This window comes from Seriola aureovittata, chromosome 5 (assembly GCF_021018895.1).
Source record: "Seriola aureovittata isolate HTS-2021-v1 ecotype China chromosome 5, ASM2101889v1, whole genome shotgun sequence".
NCBI lineage: Eukaryota > Metazoa > Chordata > Actinopteri > Carangiformes > Carangidae > Seriola > Seriola aureovittata.
The window spans coordinates 25,032,918-25,054,097 of NC_079368.1; the positions used below are offsets into that span (position 1 = coordinate 25,032,918).

Sequence of the window (21,180 nt, forward strand, 5' to 3'; positions counted from 1 at the left end):
CAGTAGTATGCATAGGTCGTAATAGAAGTTTTGAATGTGGGCTCTGCAATGCAGGTGTGCACACAGCCACAAATATGTGATGAAAGGCCTCACTGAGAGAGCCGAGACCCTATCTGACCCATGGTGAGCCCCCTTCACTCTCTTTGACCCCCCTCTCTCTTTCCCTCTCTCCTTTCAGCTTTCAGAGAGGAGGGGGCTGCCACACAGAGGAAGGGTAAAACAAGCAAGGTAGACTGTGGGTGACTACGGAGGAAGAGTGGAAAAGTAAGAGGATGATGCAAAGGAGCGCGAGAGAAATGACAAGAAACAGAGAGTGGAAGTGCTCTGACGTGCAGCTGTAGCTGATTGTCTCCTAATGCACACCCAGCCACCCCCCCCCCCCAAAAGGACCCCGACCCTTGACACAAATGTGACACCCCAGCTGCCAACCCCTGCCCCCCAATCACCACCACCTTCCTCTCCGAACCTCACACCCATATCACCAACCCTCACCCCCCAACTCCAGCATTACCATATGTATGGCTCCCCTCGCCTCTGATTATGCTAATCACCTGTCCAGCCCCTGCAGCCCCTAAAATGGGTGTATTTAGCAGTCGGCTGGCTCCCAATGCAGCTTCCCCTGGGCCCGAGGTGTACATTCACACACTCCTCAATGGGCAGATTCTTCCACGTTGCTGCCTTCATTCAGGTCCCACTCTACCCCCCCCCCCCAAAAAAAAAATCCCATTTAATGCCAATGGATTCACAGAGCATTGGAAAAAGTAGTAGGAGAAGAAAACGCTGACAGAAAGTCTGTGTTTGTAGCATGTGCATGCATGTGTGGAGTGGTTGAGGATAAATTACAAATTCCCAAGGTGTCAGGCAAATGATGTATTAATTGTTATAGGTGACCATGAGAATGTATGAGTGTTGATGCCACTGATAGAACACTCTCATTTTGTTAAGCAAAATGAAAGACTCTTCCATCATCTCCAGCTCTGTCGGGGAAGAAACGATCTCATCCTATACGTCCTGTCAGTGCTGCAGTCCCTGTCGAATTCAAGCCAGGTGAGCCCTCCCCCCTGCTGCATTTACTGCCCTGTGATTGGCACACAGCCCAGCCATAACAGACCGTGACATGAGCCTGAGCGGCCAATCTCAGCCAGCCATCTCTGTCATTTCCTGGAAAGATGGCCCATGATTTCAGGTATGCCAAAATCACACACATTCCTAAGTGTGCAAAAGAAGACACAGAAACAGAGAGAGCATGAATGGAGGAAAGGAAGATATACAAAAAAAAAAAAGTATTTCTTTTTAAAAAAGGTGCTTCATTCATGCACAAAGGTTTTAATAGTTACCTTTGCACTCATAATTTCACCAGGGCTTTATATGTCAACAATATCAATTAAGGCGATATTCGAGTTTCAGAGCCAACAGCAGGACTTTCTTTTTTCCAATACACCTGCGTGAGTAATTTTTTGGCCACTTGGGGGCAGTGCAATAAACCGTAAACACAACATTGATGTGTTGTTAGCATTCATTTGGAGTTGTGTTCCTGGAGACCTGATCTGTAAGTGCACATTCAGACCAAAATCATGATACTATTATACAGGGTTTCGACAACTTTGCAACTATTTGACCATTCGTTGTGACGATTGGGAGGTAAACAGCAGAAATACGGGGTTCGTGGCACAAAGTAATCTACCAGGAATGTGGAAATGCATGTATGTGATTGACCAATGCAGTACCTTGCCGGATGATGCTGCATTGCATTGTGGTAAAAGTTGGGTCAGGTTAAACTTTTGTGCTGGACAACCCTGTGTTTGTTTTCTTTAACCCCCTGCGTTGCTCCCTGCTGCACCTTCAGACTGGCTTAAGTCCAGTATTCATTTTAAAACTGTTTTGCGCTACACCAACTCCTGAGAGAGATATCTGGCTCTTAAACCGATAGATGCGACACTGCGTTCGCTAGCTATTCGCTAAGAGAGTAACGCTGCAGATGGGAAATCAAAATAATGAGCTAAAAGACACTAAAACGCACCAAGGAGTTGAAGGTAACTGAACCATTGGGTGATTACAGCCTGAGTTTGTCACTTGGCTTTTCATATTACAGATAGTCATTGGTTATATAGAAATAGTGATAAGAGCAGCTTTAAATAAAAAAAAAAAAAAAAGACTGATCCCTGGTTGAGTAAATAAACTAAAGAATCTGACCAAGCCATACTGGCTTTTGATACACATTTTGATATTTCAGTACCCAGCTTGATGATTGACACTGAAATTGAAGCTCAATCTACTTTTGAACTCATTGTAAGCAGGAAAAACGGATCAAATAAAGCTTTCAAAACTTGAATTTTTTAAAAAAGCAACATTTGAGGAGCATAGCATTTTTTTCCAACCCTGGACAAAGATGTTGGACGTAAAAAAGAAAAAAGAAAATCAGGGAGACAGCGACAGAGAAAAGTGACATGCACCAAGCCTCGCTGCACTTAATAACACAACAGCCTCTGGCGTCAGGTCACAAGTGTTTCCCTTGTCCTAATGCTTGGGCAAGGCTTCTAGGGAAGTCTCAGTGCGGGAGACTAGTTCACTCTGACGCATACTGACTCATGCTGAAGCTCCAAACCTCTCAATCATCTGAGAGAGGAAACGTTTTATATCTCTGTATCTTTATGCCTTGTGTGTGCGTGTGTTGTACTGGTGTAATTGCTGTTACCGCCAGATTCTATGACGTTGTGCTGTAGGAATTGCAATGAACTATACGGCTACGTACGTAACCCATGTGTGCCAGAGGGGCTAAAAAATTCCAGCGACACACACACACACACACACACACACACATGCATGCACAGTTTGGAGATGTTTATAGTATGTTTGCAAGTAAAAATTCTCTGCGCTGAAGTCTGAGAAGCATCAATCCACACCCCAATCTCTCCACTGGTGTACGGTAGGCACTGCAGCCAAAACACAAACACACTACCGCTACTATACTCCTGCTTCTTCCCTCGCTCCGTCTTCCCCCAACACACACACACACACACACACACACACACACACACACACACACACTCTCCCTCTGCTGTTTTGTACTTTCTCCACCCCTCTGGCAGTCAGCGCTGTGAGGGAGGGAAGAGAGGAAAGGGGAAGAGGGAGGGAGGGATAGGAGGGGAGGGAAGGGAAGGAGGGAGGCCAGACCACCCTGCTCTCATGGCAGGGCTGAGTGTTTACATTGCCGTGGCTCACTCTGTAATACATCTGGCATTCTGAGGCCACTCTCTCCAGCCAGGGACGGGGGAGTGCTGGTGGAGGGGAGGGGGGCTCGGGTAAAGAGAGAGACCTTTCTGGCAGGGAGGAAAAGAGAGGGATAGAAATGAGTGAGAGAAAGAGAGAGAGAGAGAGAGAGAAAGAGAAAAGGAGGTAGAGGGGGGAGGGTAATTCTCTCCACAGTCTCCTGTGGTTGGTCATTCGCAGGGCTCTGGTTTTTGAATAAGAGCGCCTGAAAGAATGCAAAATGTAAACAGAGAGCTTGGAGGCATCTCAGGATGTCATTTGTGAATGGGAGTGCGTTCGCCCTGAGAGCACACACACACACACACACACACACACACACACACAGCGTGGCTAACGAGCAATTTTATAAAAGTTATTTCACATCTACTTTCGCCAGGTAGAGCTAATATACACAAAAGTGCTTTCAAATGAGGGAGAGCTAGCTTGAGAAAACAGCACTGTAAGTCTGTGTACAGTACCAGAGGCGCAATGTTTCCCTACACTAAATCCCTCACCAGCTAGCCTGCACTTTTCATCAACTCGTAAAGTTTAACACAACACGCTGGAATGTTATTCCTTCTACAGAGGTTTAATCCTGTTTGTAGTGAACTGATAAACACGAACTTAATTGAGTCCAGTTTGGCAAATGTAAAAAAGTGCGCACGTGTGAATGTGCTCGCTCAAATTTGTGTGTGACTGCCTACAATTGTCCGAAAGAGAGTGAAACAGGTAGAGAGAGAAAGATAGACGGCCCTAGTGTATTCTGTGCGAACTAGTAAACAAGACTTGGTCAAAACCTAGCATATGGTTGGAACGCGGCGTTGGCCATTTGCGTTCTGCCTAGTGTCAGCCAGTTTCAGCCCTTTATCTAATTTGTGTCTCCCCTACTCTCTGTGTTCACATACACAATATCTTAATACAGCCGAATTCCCGATAAAGCAGCTCCCATTTACATGTTTTTCTCTTTCTGTTGTCAGACAACGGAACAAGTCTGAAATAGTGACTGAAACGCGGCCCATTAAGATACATGTTAACCAGCACTCATTTCCAAGCTGCTGCTCTGACTGTAGAATCACCAAACACAAAGCTTAAAGACAAAGACTGTGCTGTGATTCCAGCTATATTAACTTTTAAAATGATCACTCAGAGAGAAGGTGTACCTGTGGAGGGAAAACCCGACGTTGAGCTTGTGGTGCAATACTGGTTACCGTTTTTTCTATGGAAAGTAGGTTTGTCCAAAAAGTTGCTAGATTTGTCACTGGGAGCTCTTTCGGGACAAAAAGTCGTTAAAAGGGTTGACAAAGGCTCTAAGATTGCAACAATCAAAAATTCCAACACTAGGGCGGCTGACCAATGGTGTAACTTCATCACTCAGTCAGTCAGCGACGATCACATTTATAGGCCAAAATATAGCCAAAAATACTGGGTGTGGGCACATTTATGTGTTTGACTGCTTGCGGCTGCTGAATAAAAGTGGCTGGAGATAAAGCACGGGGGAGATAGAGAAAGAAAGAAAGTGAAAAAGAGAAAGGAAAGGAAAGGAGAAAAACAACTGAATAAAGAAGAGAAAATAGCAAAGAGAGGCCCATCAAAATGCCATGCCAGCCCTGGTCAACCACCTACTCAGTCACAGAACCAAAACTCCAAAGCCTCTCTGCATATGCGAGTGTGTGTGTGTGTGTGTGTGTGTGTGTGTTGTGTGTGTGTGTGTGTGTGTGTGTGCGTGCGTGCATCCATGCATGTATCAATGCTCCCATACACATCAAAAGCTGGATAATTCAATCATGCAAACCACAATCCCTTCAGTGGAGACACCACATTCAATCCTCCTCCTCCTCATCTTCATCCACAAGAAAGGATGTCAAAACTTCTTCCTCATGCACTTAACATTATACCGCTCCCTTCTCCACTGCCATTACCAACAAAACAACAAAACAACCACCAACTCTGTCAAGTTGGCTCTTAATCACACTAGACACAAAACAGACATGCAGGGCAGGGAGGGAGTTGCTTTAGAAAAAAGAAAACATCCTATCAGAATGGATTCTGAAACCTTAAATCAGGCTCGGTTGATATCAGGAAGAAGATGAAGGCAGCTGCTTTTCGGTCAGAAGGACAATAAATCATGAACATTCAGGGAGTACGGGTTTGAATTAGCCTCTTCTTTGTTATGTCATTCCTCAACATATATTCTGTCATTAAAGCAGCAATGATGACTTGCACTAATGTAGAATTTGGATATTTATTAGAGTTAGAGCTATGATACAGTAATTCAGAGATTAAAGCAATAATTATATCATATTCACTGCCCTCTGCTGGAGGACAGATGTCAAAAGACTAAACACAAAATCATAAAATGATGCAGGAGAACAACGCATACTCCTCTGACAGCATTGGTCTCATGAGATGCACTCATACATGCACACACACACACACATGAACATATACAAGATGCAAACAAGGCCTGGTGACAGCTGCGACTTCTGCTGCATTTCTTCCACCCTCCACCCCCACCCCCCTCTGCTGTGAGTCTTCACTCTGCACCCAGGCCACAGGGTGAGTATCAGGTGAGGTTTTAAATAGCAGGGCCTCTACGAGATGACCTCAGGGTCCCAGGGGTCTACCCCCGTGGCCCCTGGCCTCTACACTTATGCCCCCCAAGAAAGCTCTCCGGGACCAGGGGCCTCCCCTCAGTCTGTAGCCTTGAGACTACAATCCATCGCCCTGTGCCCCAATCCAGGCCATAAATCTGGGGACCATAAACTCATTTCAACTTGAATCACTCACACATATCTCTGTGTAGCTCAGCTCAAGTCCATGTACAATGAAAACAAAAGACATCCTCTGAATGCTACAGGCCCCATTCTCTCTTCAGTCCATGCTAAAGCTACAGGCGAACCACAACTCAGCCCAGATTACAGTATAGCTCACGCTCATCTGCTTCACCCCCAGTTTCAACTTCAACCCTTGCCCAGAGCTCAAGCTTCAAAAGCCCCATTTCCAAATCTACTCCCCCCCCCCCCCCCCCCCGATCAACACAGCCCCATAACCACACAGCCACATCTCCAGCCCCGCTCTCAGCACAGGAACAGAGCGAAAGAGTGAGGGTCCGTCCGACAGGAAGGCCAATGTTTACGCGATACTGTTTTAATTAGAGGCAGCCGGTGGTGCTATTTTCTTTACAATTAACTTAACCCAGAATGCCAAGGGATGGCTCCATTTTCCATTTGTGGCCAGGAGGAACTCTAAAGGGGTCTTATTCCTCTCTTCTACATCTCTGCTCTCCGAACATGGCTTATAGTTAATCATCGCAAGATCATCTAGAATCATCTGCAATTTGAAACTGAGGATGGATCTGGAGTCGAACACAGGCCAATGGGCATGTGTTCCGACACTGAGGAAAGCACACAGAGGGCAGCGGGCCACATTTTCAGTGTGGGGAGCGCAAGATAGGAGACCACAATACTACAACTTCCTGTTTCACCTAATAATTTCCTGTGAGCGTCACAGTGGAAATAAACATAGCATTTATCTGCAGTGTGGATGTAATCTGCCTTAATTACAATCCACTATCATTATCATGTGGTCTAGGTAAGAAAAAAAAAAAGGAAAAAAAAATACTTTCAAAAATATCACTATCATTCCCTAAATGTTTAACAAAACACAAACCACACTCGCCTCTTTGTGCAGGCGTGCATCTCGCTCCCAATTGGTCTCTATCACTTTGTCTAATAAACAGAACTTCCTGTGTCTGAGTGTTTATAAACAGTGCTGAGTGAGCACTGTGTGAGAAGAGACAATCCCTGCGAAAGCTGTGGCACGTGATAGAGTGTAGAATAAACACACTAGCTAACTCCGGTCCGCAGTTAATGGTGGTCTGCTGTGTAGACCTCAGCCTCCTCGGCGCGTCCAGACAGCAGGTGACGACAGACAAGACACGAGATCGCGAACGTAGAAGTGCAGCGCCAGTAGATTGTGAAGGAATTGAGAGCTCTAATATGAGATGAGTGTATTGTGTGTGTGTGCGTGTGTGCGTCTGTGTATGCGTGTGTGCGTCCACAGGCCACACAGCTTCCAGGCGGGGTCGTCCATGGGTCGCCTGCGGAGGGCAGTTCCAAATGAAACATAAACAGCCGCTCTGTCCTCTCCTCCTCTCTCCTCTTTTTCCTCTCGGACGATGGGCCAGTCCCCCAGCACGGCCCAGCACAGCGTTCCACGGTCCAGGCAGAACTAATCTATCCCTCAGCTGTGCAGTCTAATCTAAACAAACAGATCTCTCCCTACCAACATCTGGAACCCCTCACGTACCGGGACCTAGGAAACCACCGCAGCCCAGTCTCTTTGTCAGTGTCTGTGTGCGAATGAGCAGGTCTCTGTGTGTCTCTGTGGGAGGCAGTGTGTGTCCATGTTGTAGATGTCTACCAGAGGTCACTTGACTCGGTTCAACTGTCTGTCAGGTTCAACATTAGAGCTAACCTCTTCTGTCAATTAATGGTGCAACTTCTATGGAAGACAGTGAGTTGTCATGTACCAATGAGTGTGAAGTCTGATGTAACGCCTACAACAAATTCTTATTTCCACTGATTAATCTATGCATTACTTTCTGTTTAATCTTTTAGCAGACAATACGTCTAATGGTGACAAATGAACATCACCAGTTAGTGGGGCCCAAGGGGATCTGTCGAAGCTGCTTTTGCCCTACAAACCAAAAGACATTTCATTTACGATGACGTGAAACAGAGAACAGTGGCAAATCCTGACATTTGAGAAGCTGCAACACCAGAACCTTTGCTACTCAATAAACACACAAACTCCACCTAATTATCCATCCAAAACTAATTGTGTGAGGGTCAAATATTTCAGCCCATGTGGACTTTTGAAAGTGGCGATAAAATGTTTGCAATTTCAATTCATTTCAGTTAGAGGACATTTAAATGGTAAAAGTATCTAAACATCCATAGACTCTTAAGCAACTGCTGCAGCATGATGTACTCAGCGCTCAGTATGCTCCAAATTATAGGTTTGTCAAATTATGGCTAACAACACTACTTCCAGAAACCTTTCCAGAGCGGCAATGGAAGAGTAAACAAAGAGAAATACGAGCCGTAGTTCGTTATGTCCTTGAATTTCTCATTTTGTTTTGTTGTCAAAAGATCCAAAGTTATTCCCTTCACAATGATATGAAACAGGAAACGCTGGCTCTCCTCACACTGGAGCGGCTGTTCCCAGCAAATGTTTGATTATTTCATTTGATAAATGGCGGTTCATTATCAGAATAGTCAGCAGTTATTTTACTGTCCGCTGATTTCTTGACTCATCGTGTTCAACCATCAATATCAGGCTGTAGCAAGTTAGTAGTAAAAAGGTTGCACGGCATTATTGTAGCACCATTCAGTTTAATACGGTGCCCCTCACTGTAGCACACATGACCATGGCCTGACATGTGAAAAGGGTGTGAAAACAGTGTGTTCCCCCTCACTACAGTCAGGAGTCCTGTACTGAAGAGGCTCCCCTCTGCTTAAACTGCTGCCAAGTGCGCCTGCGCCACACATTAGAAGAACATGCTGTCTGTCAGACCCCTGCAGCAGCACGCAAGGAGAGAACAGCCAACCCGAGGAGGAGGTGGGGTGTTTGATCTGCGCATGGAATCGGCCTGCTTTTACCGTTTGATCTCACTTTTTTTCATTTGAGGGAGGGTAGGTAAGATGGGGGAGAAAACAGACATGGGGAACACACAAACAACGACAACTATGCATTAACTATGCTTTTTTTCCCCCCTTTTTCTGTGACTATAAAAATACTTCAATTTCACAGCAGCACAATCTGCTCCTCCATTCATGACTCCCACAGCACACTCTAGCCCTAAGTGCAGGAATGCGGATCAAAGGAAAGGAAAAAAGCACACAACCCCTTCCCCTTACACCCCCCCCACCACCACCCATAAGCACCATTCTCTTTTTCCTTTGAAAAAAAAAAAAAAAATCATTCTTTGTAAGTTGTTTGTAAAAAAAAAGCTAAGCAAAAAAAAAAAAACAAGTGAGTAGCCCATCCACTCCACAAACACGAGTTCCTGTCCTCACTCCGCTTTTTCCCTGCAGCCGGAGACAAATCTTTTTGGAAAGTTGAGAGCTGTCCAAAAGGGGACCACACACAGTCTCTGAGCATTCAACTGCTGGGGGCAGGCAGACACACACTCACACACACTCACACACTCTCACAAAATGGCGGCTTTGACAAAAATTTCCTCTACCCCAAAAGTTGCTTATGAACTTAATTACAACTTTACTTCTGAGCTAAGTTACAGTCACTTCTTGCACGTCTTGTGTGTGGGCATCCAACACGGTTTGAGAAGGTGCAAGTATGTTAGGATACATAAAATGATTTGCAAGTTTGACTTGGCCACTTGCCAGGGTCTAAACAATAAACAATCCCCCTGGCTTGTTCAGCAGCACCCACCAACCCTGTCTTCTTCCAATCTAAACCATCCTATGCCCTTCCCAAATATGCAATATCAAACTGGACAGACTGAAAAGCACTGAAATAAAGAACAGTCCAAGCATCTTATATTTAAACACTGACACTAGGAAAAACAGATGAACTGTATAACTTGTCAAAAACAGTCAATAATAAATCAGTGTCTTACCTTCCACCCAGAGTTTCTCCACGTCCGTCTCCAAATTAGCTGCCCGTAAGCCCACAGCGAAAGCTCCGAAAATCATGAGGCCCACAACCAAAAACTTTCCGCAGTTCTTTTGTATGTAACAGCCCAGCCTAAATAAAAGTCTCTGGAATTTCGCTCTCAGCCATAGAGGTGCTTTCCTCCCAGTCGCCTTCCCCTACAACAAGACAAGAGTCCTGATGTTACTGTCAATTACACTGCAAGACACTGTACTTACCTGGACAGGTGAATCTACAGGGTTTAACAGAAAAGGTTCAATGTTATACAGGCAAAGAAATAACTAGTGCAGGTGGTCCCAAATGTGTTCACATCAAAGAGTCTTAACACATTTAAATCATTAATTTGGCCCAAGAAGACTCGTCTGAGGAGACAGGTTGTTATGATTCGCCGTGAGACTGCAAATGTTTCTATCATGAAGGCTTTGAGGGAAATGGGAGCTGTGATCACCATATAGAAACAATCACTGTCGCACTCTGCTAACCTTCAGTGACTGAAATATACACATCTGCCCGGGAACGCCTGGAAACCACTGGAGACTCCCCAGAGTGAGAGCCACAGGTTCTGTCATATCAGTAACATGTATAAACTGTAACCGTAGCAGGATACATACAAAAGACAGATATCTTCATCCCCTGCAGGTCACCTACACACAGCCTGGTCCATTGCTGTCATTTCACTGCTACAGTGATGACTTATGAAGATGCTGATAAAAAAAAACAAAAAAAAACTGACAGGACAGGTCTGTGTTGCTCTGCTCCAAAATAGGTTTGCAGCTGGACCTCCAGAGCGGATGGAGGTAAATAACAGGAGATAGCTGTCAAGACACAATTATGCAGTAGGTGGCCTTGTGATAATACACCTCCCCTGTGTCTCTATTTCACACAAGAGTTATCCTTGTGCAAAGCTGTAGCCTACATGGTCAAATTCTGCCTTGCATGCACAATACTCCTTTAAAATAACACAATACAGTCCCTGTGGATAAACTGAAAAATACCATAAAAGCTATGCCCCCCCCCCCCCCCAACAAGTAATATATTTGAGTAATTTGGCAGTGAGGAAGCCGACATCAACACCCAACACTCACATCAAACTGTATTAACATATTAAATACCCTGAAAAGGTGCAAGTGGTAAAAACCCACAAATACCACCCCCCCCACACACACACACACACACACACAACTCCACTCCCCGTCCAGCAGCCCGTGTGTTCCGGCCTGCATGGGGAGTGGAGGAGCCATCACAGGAGGGACTCACAATATTTGTGAACGAAAGAGGGCAGCCACATGGATTTTTTTTTTTTTCTTCCTCTTACGCGAGTCGAGAAACTGTCACACAAAACATTTATCTTAGCCACCTAAACCTTGAACGCAGCTCATGTGCAGAGAAATGTCAAGCTGTATGTTATGAAACAAGCCAGCGGTAGTGTTGACTGTTGAGTGAAAGCTGCATGTTTCTGCCCTGTCTGAGACCGTTATAGGTCGGGGATGTTGTAGTGGGAGCAATCGGGTGGTTGTATGTGCAGATACAACTCGTCTCGCATCCTAAAACAGAAGCCGGCTGCACGGGAAGAGTCGAAATGTTGCACAAAAAACACAACCAAACAACTTTCGGATCACTACAACCTTGCCTTACCCCTGCGTCCCCCTGCCCAGCCCGTCCCGTTACCTAGCAGCGACTGGACATAGTTTGGCCACTTTTTTTTTTAGCGAATACAATGAAACCAAGAGCATAAAAGTTTCCAGGTTAACATGAGAGATAAGCACCTCGGATATTTGCTCCAAAGCAAAGCCCGCATCGCAGTAACTCGGCCGCTGCAAATACTCCAAATCCAGCGGTGTGTTGCGGGTATAGTTCCCCCTGTTCCTCCGCGTTACTCTCGGCCGATCGGGGTCTCTGTTTTCCTGCTCGGAGGGCGCATTAGCAGCCGAGGCCATGTTGCGGGGACTGCGAGATGGTTACCGTTTCCCACTTTATAGTGTTTCCCCGAAAGCGTGCAGCGATATCCAGAGGCAACAGAGTTTCACTCTCGGAGATCTCACACCCGTGAAGTAGGACTTCATACTCCTGTTGGAGACGGCGAGTCAAAGTCTGCGCCTTCCATCCCAACATTTCGTGATCCGGAGGTCTCCGCCGCTTTCACCGCACTCACCGTGTCTCTTAAAAAAAGTAAGTTTCTCTCAAAAAGCGAGGTGCTCAATGTGATTCCCATACACGAGTCGTCGGGTAAGAAACCTCGATGGTCGTGGCATTCTGGTGAGATCTATGTGGTCTTCCCCTGGGCCGCGCGTCACGGCCAACTCTGAGATTCAATAGAAGAGGAGAAAAGACCTCTCTCCATTTGGAGGCAGAGGAGGAGGAGGGGTGAAAGAGGAGGAGGGGGGGACTCGAGATCCCGCCTCTGGGGCTGTCAGATTGCAGGACTTTCTTGCATCTGATTGGTTCCAGAAGGGCAAAAATTACTCAGCAAACACGACTATTATTAGCTGCTTAGCAACAGCTCACTAAAGTAGAGAGACCACCCAGGCAGAGAGACCTCATGTGTGCATCTCCAACTTCAGGGGAGGCTCGCGGAGAGCCAAACCAACTTGGTGCGTTTGGTGTTTTGGGTTTTCACATAGCGCCCTGTCGCCTGAAAGAAGCATTTCCCGGAGAGGACCTGAAAGTCTGAGGCAAGGTAGACACGGTCCGTGAGTCTGAAGGGGGCAGAGGAATGTCAGAACTGAAATTTCTAACTTTGATGTTTTTTTTTTTGTTTTTTTTCTACCACCACCATGATGGTGGTAGTTGAGCCTCAGATTACAGCGGTTAAAGGGGAGGTCCCACGGTATAGTGTCTGTACAATGTCTGCCCCATTATAACATATAGGATGCAGGATAATCATATTTTGACATTATTATACACGAATAGCCAATATACAAATAATACACGTGGATGACCCCTTTAAAATCACAGTGTATTCAAGGTGTGTAATTTATCCTCCTCATTCATTTAATTATACACTTCATTAATGAACCTACTACTAATCAGTGTGACGACATGAAAGTGTGCTCGTGTAGATGTAGTGTAAAATAAATAACTCCATATTTCACACTGACCAGTGGCAGATACAAACGCGCACAATATGTCATGAACACATCAGTCGTTTTGCATTATATTGCCTGACAGTGTGTCCTCGTGCACCCAGCCTAACGCAGTAGGCAGGTGACCTTTTCTCAGCGATTGTCATGCTACAGACTTCAATCGGCTAATGTCAGTGCATTTATCCTGTAGATGTTGTTCACTGTTGCGGACACGTTTATAGCCGAGGACTTAAAAGGCTGAAAGAAACAAGCTTCAGCTTCTTTTTTCTTTTCCAAAATGCCAATTATCTTTAAAATAAAAAGCTTCATGACCCAGAAAAAAAAAAGTGCGAGAAAGTCAGCTTAAAAATCTAAGAAGTAGGAAATATTTCAACCACGACTTAAACTTAAGGGAACTCACTGAACTGACACTTTAAATACAACATAACACAGTAAAGGAACTGAGTGGTAACTAGCCCGTGTAGCCACTTGATGCACCAGAGTACCAGTGTATCAGCAGCCCGGACTTCACACCTGAGCCTCCCGTGTTGAGCAGCAGCAGCAGCAGCAGCAGCAGCTCGTCTGGCTGCCAGCCGCGCACTTACCATCTTCAGTCCAGGTGGGGAGAGCTTTCCGGACAAATCCGTGATATCCGCCCCCCGTGGAGATGGAAACGCGTCAGTTATGATGAAGATAAAAAGAACTGCTTTAGTGCTGTGAGGAGAAATAAGATCGAATCGTAATGCGTCGTGGTCTCAGGCATCCTGCTCTGCGTCGGGGAAAGGTTCACTCACAATTACATGGTTGTTCCTTTTTTTCTTTTTTTTTCTTTTTTTTGGCCACGTGGGTGGTCCAGTCCCGTTCGCTCCGTACGCAGGACCCTTTGACTGTCACGCCCAAAATTGTAAACAGTACCAACCCATGCACAGCAGCCATCATCTCAGCCGGTCAATGATATGCACACACTCAGAGAGAAAGAGAGAGTAACACAGTTACGTGCTGCGCAACGATACCTTTGTTAGGAAACACACACCTGTATATGCACAGGTGCACACACAAATACATTTGTGTACAAACAAACATTCAAATATGTAAACACACCTGTATGCTCATGAAGGCATGCACGCAAGCTCAGACATACAATTGTTTGCACACGTTAGCTTCTGAAAGCTGACTGCAGTTGACATGAAAACAGAGATATATATTTGCTCAAATACTAAATTCCTTTTGATAAAATCAACTTTTTCTGTTTTTGTTTTGTTTGGTTAAGAACCTAAATCAACAGTATTCCTCTGTTTCTATTAACCAGCTCTGCTTTAAAATATGTTTTTCTATGAGAAAAGCTTAGATGATGTCTGGTAAATATTACGGTTTTTAACTAAATACCTTATCTATTCAGTCCCATCAGCATTTGTTTGGAATCAGTGGAAAGTTTGTGATGGTGGACACTGACTGCAACAACATCACTTCACTGGCATCAGATATCCCTGGTGTGGTGTCTGAGTGGGAGCATAAAAAAAATAAGCAGCTAATGGGAACAAAGTAAGGCTGCGATGCCCCCTAATGCCCCTGAATAGAACCAGGCCTGTCTCAGCGGAACATGTCCTTGAAACAAGCAGGAGTCATAGCTGCTGCGCCGTATCTGTGCTGTAGACATGTTCAAGCTGTTGTCATGACGGTAACACTGTACGACTCCAACAAAGTGCCACAGGTCATTGTGGAAAATGGTCCTCCCCTTCGAATACTGTAGTGTAGAGGCTGTAAAGATATGCCAGTAAAAATGCTCTGGGAGATTATATTGCAAGCATCTGTGTGAACTAATGAAATACGTATGCACATAAGATGCCAAAACACCCTTGACCAAACACGAGCATATTTCCTTTTTCTTTTTTTTTTCATTCACCATCATGTGCTAATATGGATCAGATGGACTAATTGTTCACTTCAAGAATTATACAAAGCATTGAGAAATGTATTCCATTTTGTGGTTGCAGGCACTAGTTTAGATTTCTGACTTTTTTTAAGCAATGAGGGCAATGAGTTTATTCAGGCTTTTAAACGATTGTTCTTTGAATAAACGCAGCAAGACATAAAGATTCAGTGGATAGTACTCGTGTATATTTGTCACAACTATCTTAGCTTCTCTTTTTGTAGGAAATATGTACACAACATGAAACAGCAACACAGTCGCTGATTAAAAGAATCAGGATTTATTGTGAGACAGGACCTACTCAGCTCAATCTATTCATCAGCTGCGCCTTACTTTTTAAACGTCTTACTGAACAAACATGCCACAGTACACTGTAGAGCTGAAAGGAGTCGCTGATTCATACATTTTTTGGAGCAACAGTGTTCCCTGGTTTCAGCCTCTCCGTTGTGATATGATGTGATGGAATGTTTGGCATTGGTTGTCAGACAAATCGTGCAGTTTTAAGACATCAGCTCCTAAGCATGATGGGCATTACTCACCATGTTCTAGCATTTCATTGATCAGAATGACCAATTGATTATTGACAAAATAACGGCAGATTAATCCACAATGAAACAAATTGTTAGTTGAAGCCCTATTACGCTGGCACACTACAGATCCAGACACACTCACTGCTTCTCTCTGCATTCTTACCATGCTACACACTCTAAATGCTGATTGCTATAAAATAAGTGTGTGTGTGTGTGTGTGTGTGTGTGTGTGTGTGTGTGTGTGCGTGTGTGTGTGTGGTTGCTGTATCTTTTAGTCTCCTTGAAGTGAATATGAACACCTGTAGTGTCTTCAACATCCAACAAACAGTAGTTGCTACACTTGCAGACATGCCTTTTTACATTGTATTACATTATATTGTATTACATGTATTTAGCTTTCAAATATCAGTTAATACGACATGTCAGGCCAACTATTTGATTCACAGCAAGGGGTACGGCTACAGCTGTGACTTCCAGATGATTAATCAGACTATTGTTGGTGATGTTCAGACATTTCATTGCGTGCCCCCATCAGAGCAAACTGTCACCTTTTTGTGCGTTGTCTTATAGAGGGCAGCTTAACAACCAGCCACACAGTGTCAGGGTAGCAAACAATGCTATCGGCTTGCTGTCGGGTGATTCTCTGTAGTGGTTGTTTTGTGGCTCCAAGGATCATGGTGATTATCGTTTGCCTTTCTTTGAATCGTTCATATTTGTCAAGTCCTCTTCCAGATCCACATGGATTCCTTAATGAGGAAAAAGGAGATGAAGTATTCATTTAGGAGCTGGAGGAATTGGGCATTGATCCCAGAATGACTTCATCAGCCAATCACCTTCTGTGACCCCTGGCAGGGCCCTTCACACCCCTCAAGGCTGGTGGCTGGCTAACGGCCATGGGAAAAAGCGGAAAAACCTTGTTTAGTGCAGGCACTTATTTATGATTTGCAGGTGGATTACAGTTCAAAGCAGAAGTGTGCATACACATTAATATCCTTAGGTGAACAGCAGAGTCTCCTCTCAGCAAGTTCATTGTCAGACTGGATGTGGGGATCAGTTTGATTTTACTTTATCTCTCAATAACTCCTATTTCTTTTATTTTTACAACCACAACATTTTGATTCAAATCGTTTGTCTCTGTAGCCGTAGTGAACGGCAAGAGTATCCAAAACCCCCAGTCGTACAAGAAGCACTGTTTTCCACACTCAACAAGCTTCTTAGCTGAAAGGTTATGGGTGGAGAAGATGGGACAGCTGTTTGCCAGCCATCATTATTGAAGGTGGAGGAGTGGTGCGGGGTGGTCAGTCAGTTTTAGATCCATTTTCAATTAAGTGTATTGAAAAAAAAAAGACAAAGAAAAAAAGCGGCAGAAAGAGAGAGAGAGAGAGTGTGAGAGAATGCAAACAAAGCACACCTCTTTATTGAAAACAAATGCACTCAGGATCCCAATTAAGTAAGAATGTCCTCTCTCGCACTCTCACTCTCTCTCTGTCTCTCCTTCATTCTACTGACCAAAAAAGGAGACAAGAATAAAAAAAAAAAACAAACAATATGGATGCCTGGGTGTGAGGGATTCTCGCCTATACAGAATTTATGTGGCTTTAGCTGCACAGTACTGATGGTAAGAAATATACATTGCACTACCTTGTTTCCACTTTTGTAACTGCTGTACCTTGTTAAGATGACTTTTTACATGCATGTAGTTAAGACCGTGTGTGTGTGTGTGTGTGTGTGTGTGTTTAAATGTCATGTCATTTGAACATCACAACTTATTTTCTGTGTTTGTTATTGTATTGTGGTTAAAGCTGAAATCATGGCAACATTGGTAAAGAGAGGTCCAGTAGGGCAAGACATACGCACATTCAGACAGTCATAGAAGTTTTATACATAAAAATCCAGGTTAGCCAAACATATTCAGAAGAGAAAAAAAGGTGAAATTCTTATCCATGTTTATTGTCCTTTGTAAAAATCGGTAAATAACAGCTGTCTGATTCACCTTTGACATAGTGAGCCTAATGAAGCTTAGAAAAAGTACAATCTGGAGGAGTGTCTTCATGGTGACTTCATTAATTTCGAGTTTTTTTTTTCCTTCCACACTTTCAACTCAGTCAGCTGACAGAGAACTTTCACACTTCAACAAATCAGATCTTTCCATGACCTCTGTGAGACACTCATTGTCGTATTTTTTCTCGGCTGCTGTCAGCTGTCATTTCAGTGTCAGATCAGCCCGACTCCACTTTGTTCACCTCCGGTTCTCATCACAACCAGTGAGCTCATCAGAAATCCCCCATCCAAACCTTCCAGATCTTCATCCAGGCTCCTCCACTCCTCCACTCCTCCACTCCTTCACCACCACCGGTGTCTGGACACCAATGGGGGAGACAATGTGACTACGCCTGTAAAATGACTACATCACAATAAGGTCTGATCTAATCAAAGACTCCTCGCATACCTCTTCAGTCTCTCCTGTCGTGCTACGTCAAATAAATTCATTTATTACTCTTTGAACGCCTCGTTCAATCAGTGTCTCAGTGCTCATTTTCATAATAGAAAAGCATTATAAAATTATATTACGTTCGCATTTATAAAAACATATGATATGACGGTATAAGGATTGACCTCGGGATTTGAACATTATCCAAGGTGAACAAGTGAAAGAAAAATAAAATAAAGAAATAAAAAAACAAAGAAATCAATAATTCAACATTTACATTAAGTGAAAATTGACAAAAAATAAATGTGTACGTGCTGAATAATAAGGGAGAAAACTGTTTTCTGTTATTATTACCAACATTTCAGGTGCACTCAGTTTTGTTTTTACATCATAATGAAATGGTTTAGAGGTTATGGGTAATCTCATGTTTCTTGCCCTGATAGATTATGTTGTAGTAATGTCAGCATGTTCCCTGATGTCAACATTTCTTTTATTGAGTACAGCGTTTTCATAAGTGACAGAAATGATTGCCAAACCTATGAACATAAGACCCTAGTGGTACTCAAGTGTTACTATCCTTTAAGGTGTGTGTTCCTATCTGCAAGGGTGCACCTCCACAGTGTCCCCCCTTAATTTGGAAGCCCCATGCAGGTACCATTTCCAAGATTTCTGCCAAGTCATATAACTCTCCCCTCCTCTTCCATCTTGACTGTTCTGCTGCCCCCCCCCCCCCGATCCATCATGGCTGCCCATGAAGCTGTAGGGGCTGAGTGCACGGTCGAGAGCCTGCTGGGATGTTTATGTTCCAGCTCAAGGTTGTCTTCAATCATACACAGAGCTGTTTGACAGCTTGCAGCACCGCCTGGCCTCTGTTTACCACTCCCAATTTCCGACTGGCTTTGTATGCACAAATCAGAGCAGCTGAGAGAGGATCCAAGAGGGCAATTCCATCATTCTCCATCCAGCAGGAACAGAGAAGGCGTCATGATGTGATAGAGAAAATGCTCACGTTTGACTGTCTTAATCAGAATAAGTGAACTCATGCCCTCATGCACTTGAAATACATATTTGAAAAATTTCAAGTTGATTTTGGGCTTCTCGTGCTCCTTTAGGAGTGAAAATTATTAAGTTGAATACACAGTGCAATGCAATCATACTGATATGTCAAAGGAATTTGGATGTGATTTGATGGTGTGTGTTTCATACTCTATGCTGATTAATATTTTGATATGCGCACCTTCAGATTTCACCAAAAAAAGTTGGCAGGATATGTGAAAATGGAGAACTGAAAAGAAAAGTGTTACTGCAAATGCAAAACTGTGAATTTCACATGAATGTTGAGTTTGATTTGAGAACATTTAAGCACTTTCAAGACTCTGTCTGGGATAGACAATGTTGGAGCTGGGCTGATATTTAGACAAGGCAGTGGTCTGGTCTGCAGAAATGGCCTGAGAAGCTGTAATTTTTGGAAGTGAGTTCAGCCTCCAATGTTAACAGGAAACGTGTGCTGCTCTGAATGTATACACATGGCCTCAACAAATAAGCAGTATAATACAATATCAATTCTGTGGCTCCACAGAAAGATGAGGGAAAAGAAACAAGGAAAGTGAGGCAACCCAAAATAGGCAGAGAGAGCAGTCAAACAGATGGAGCCAGCGTCTCAATTTCATTTTTATAAATTGTGTAAAGACAGGAAATTTTAACTCACAGACACACACTCACAAATAAATATATTTGTTATAGATTCTAACATCTGCAGTCCTGCACATTTTGACTGCACGCGTTCACCTTGGCGAAAGGTTTGCTTACTTCTATTTGACCTGAGGTGGGTCTCTGTGGGAGGCCCACTGGAAAAAGTGACACATTTAAAGGTAAGAACCTCATAAGCTGTCCAGACCTCTGTTTACTCACCCAGACCTCCTGTTCATTTGAGTCTTAACAGCAGCGGGAACTGTTACTTTCCTCAATGGAATTCAAGCTCATAAACAGGCAGCATCAACCTTCATTAAGAGAAATTATTCCAACAGCGCAGAGCATGGATGCATACCTCTGTGCTACTCAACCCAACTTTATTTATATAGCACCTCTCATACAAACATGTAGCCCAAAGTGCTCCACAGAGCAGGATTAACACAACACACGCACACGTAAAATAAATAAATAAATGAATTAATGAATAAATAAATAAATAAATGAATTAATGAATAAATAAATGAAAAAACATGTGCAGATGAAAAATGTACTACGATAAAACATTAAATACTGGATAAATGCCAATAATAAGTAAATAGAATAAAATACAATAAACATAAGGGATAGATAAGTGATGAAAACCGATGATAAAAAGTTAAAAACTGAAGGAAAAGCTATTACATTACTCTGAATTAAAATTACTCCACATTAAGCCAGATCAAAAAGAGAGGTCTTTAATTTCTTTTTGAAAATGCCGTTCTAATATCCAGAGGCCGTGTGTTCCACAGTTTAGACGCATAAAAACGAAGAAGGGTCCTTTCTATGGGACAAATTAGGAACATTTGAAAGGGAGGCAGTGGAGCACCTCATTTATCTGGATGGAACAAAAAATGTAAGAAAATCTCTGATATAGGGAGGAGTGAGGCCAGTGTGGAGGAGTAGTGTGATTTATTAAGATTCTGGCCTCAGCCTTTTGAACTAATTTGAATTTGTTAGCTGAGACCTCCAAGCATACAGTATGTGTAGAGTGTAGATGTTGATCCTATTAACAGAATAAAATTTTTCTTTGTTTGATTTTAAAAGGTTTTTACCCATTGATATATTAATGACAGTGAGACAATGGCAATGAGAGAAAACAGGGCACTGGGGTCATTTGGGGAAACAGAGATGTACAATTGTATATCATCAGCATAAAAATGATAATTGGCATGTTGATGGTTAATAATGTTTCCAAGTGGGAACAAAATTGGGCCAAGAATGCTGTGGGTCCCTGATACATGACAACCCAGGCTGATAAAAAAAAATTGTCGTTCAGTTAAGTAATTATAAACCAAGGCTAAAACATGGTCAGAGAGACCCACTAATCATTTCCGCCATTTCTCCACTCTATCAATTAAAATTTTGTGGTTGAATGTGTCAAATGCAGCTCTGAGGTCTAAAATAAGGACAGCCACATTGTTACAATCCATGACAAATCTTGTTTAGTAGAGTGTCTCGATGCTGTGGTTTGCTTGACTAACCAGACTGGAGTTCTAAAATATCGGTATTGGTTTAATGAGCAAGTAGTTGATTAAAAACAATTTTCTCTAAAAGTTTACTGAGAAAGGA

General features: G+C 43.5%; 1 protein-coding gene across 1 annotated transcript in view; it reads right to left on the minus strand.

Moving 5' to 3' along the window:
- The window catches only part of ptch1 (patched 1), a 51,910-nt gene extending 39,678 nt beyond the window's left edge, over positions 1-12,232 (minus strand). The window contains exons 1-2 of the mRNA XM_056377069.1: positions 11,694-12,232; positions 9,893-10,085 (exon numbers count right to left, since the gene is read on the minus strand). Coding sequence (XP_056233044.1) covers positions 9,893-10,085; positions 11,694-11,864 — 364 coding nt within the window. The 5' untranslated portion in view covers positions 11,865-12,232. The remainder of the gene's footprint in view (positions 1-9,892; positions 10,086-11,693) is intronic.
- Between the last annotated feature and the right edge of the window lie 8,948 nt (positions 12,233-21,180).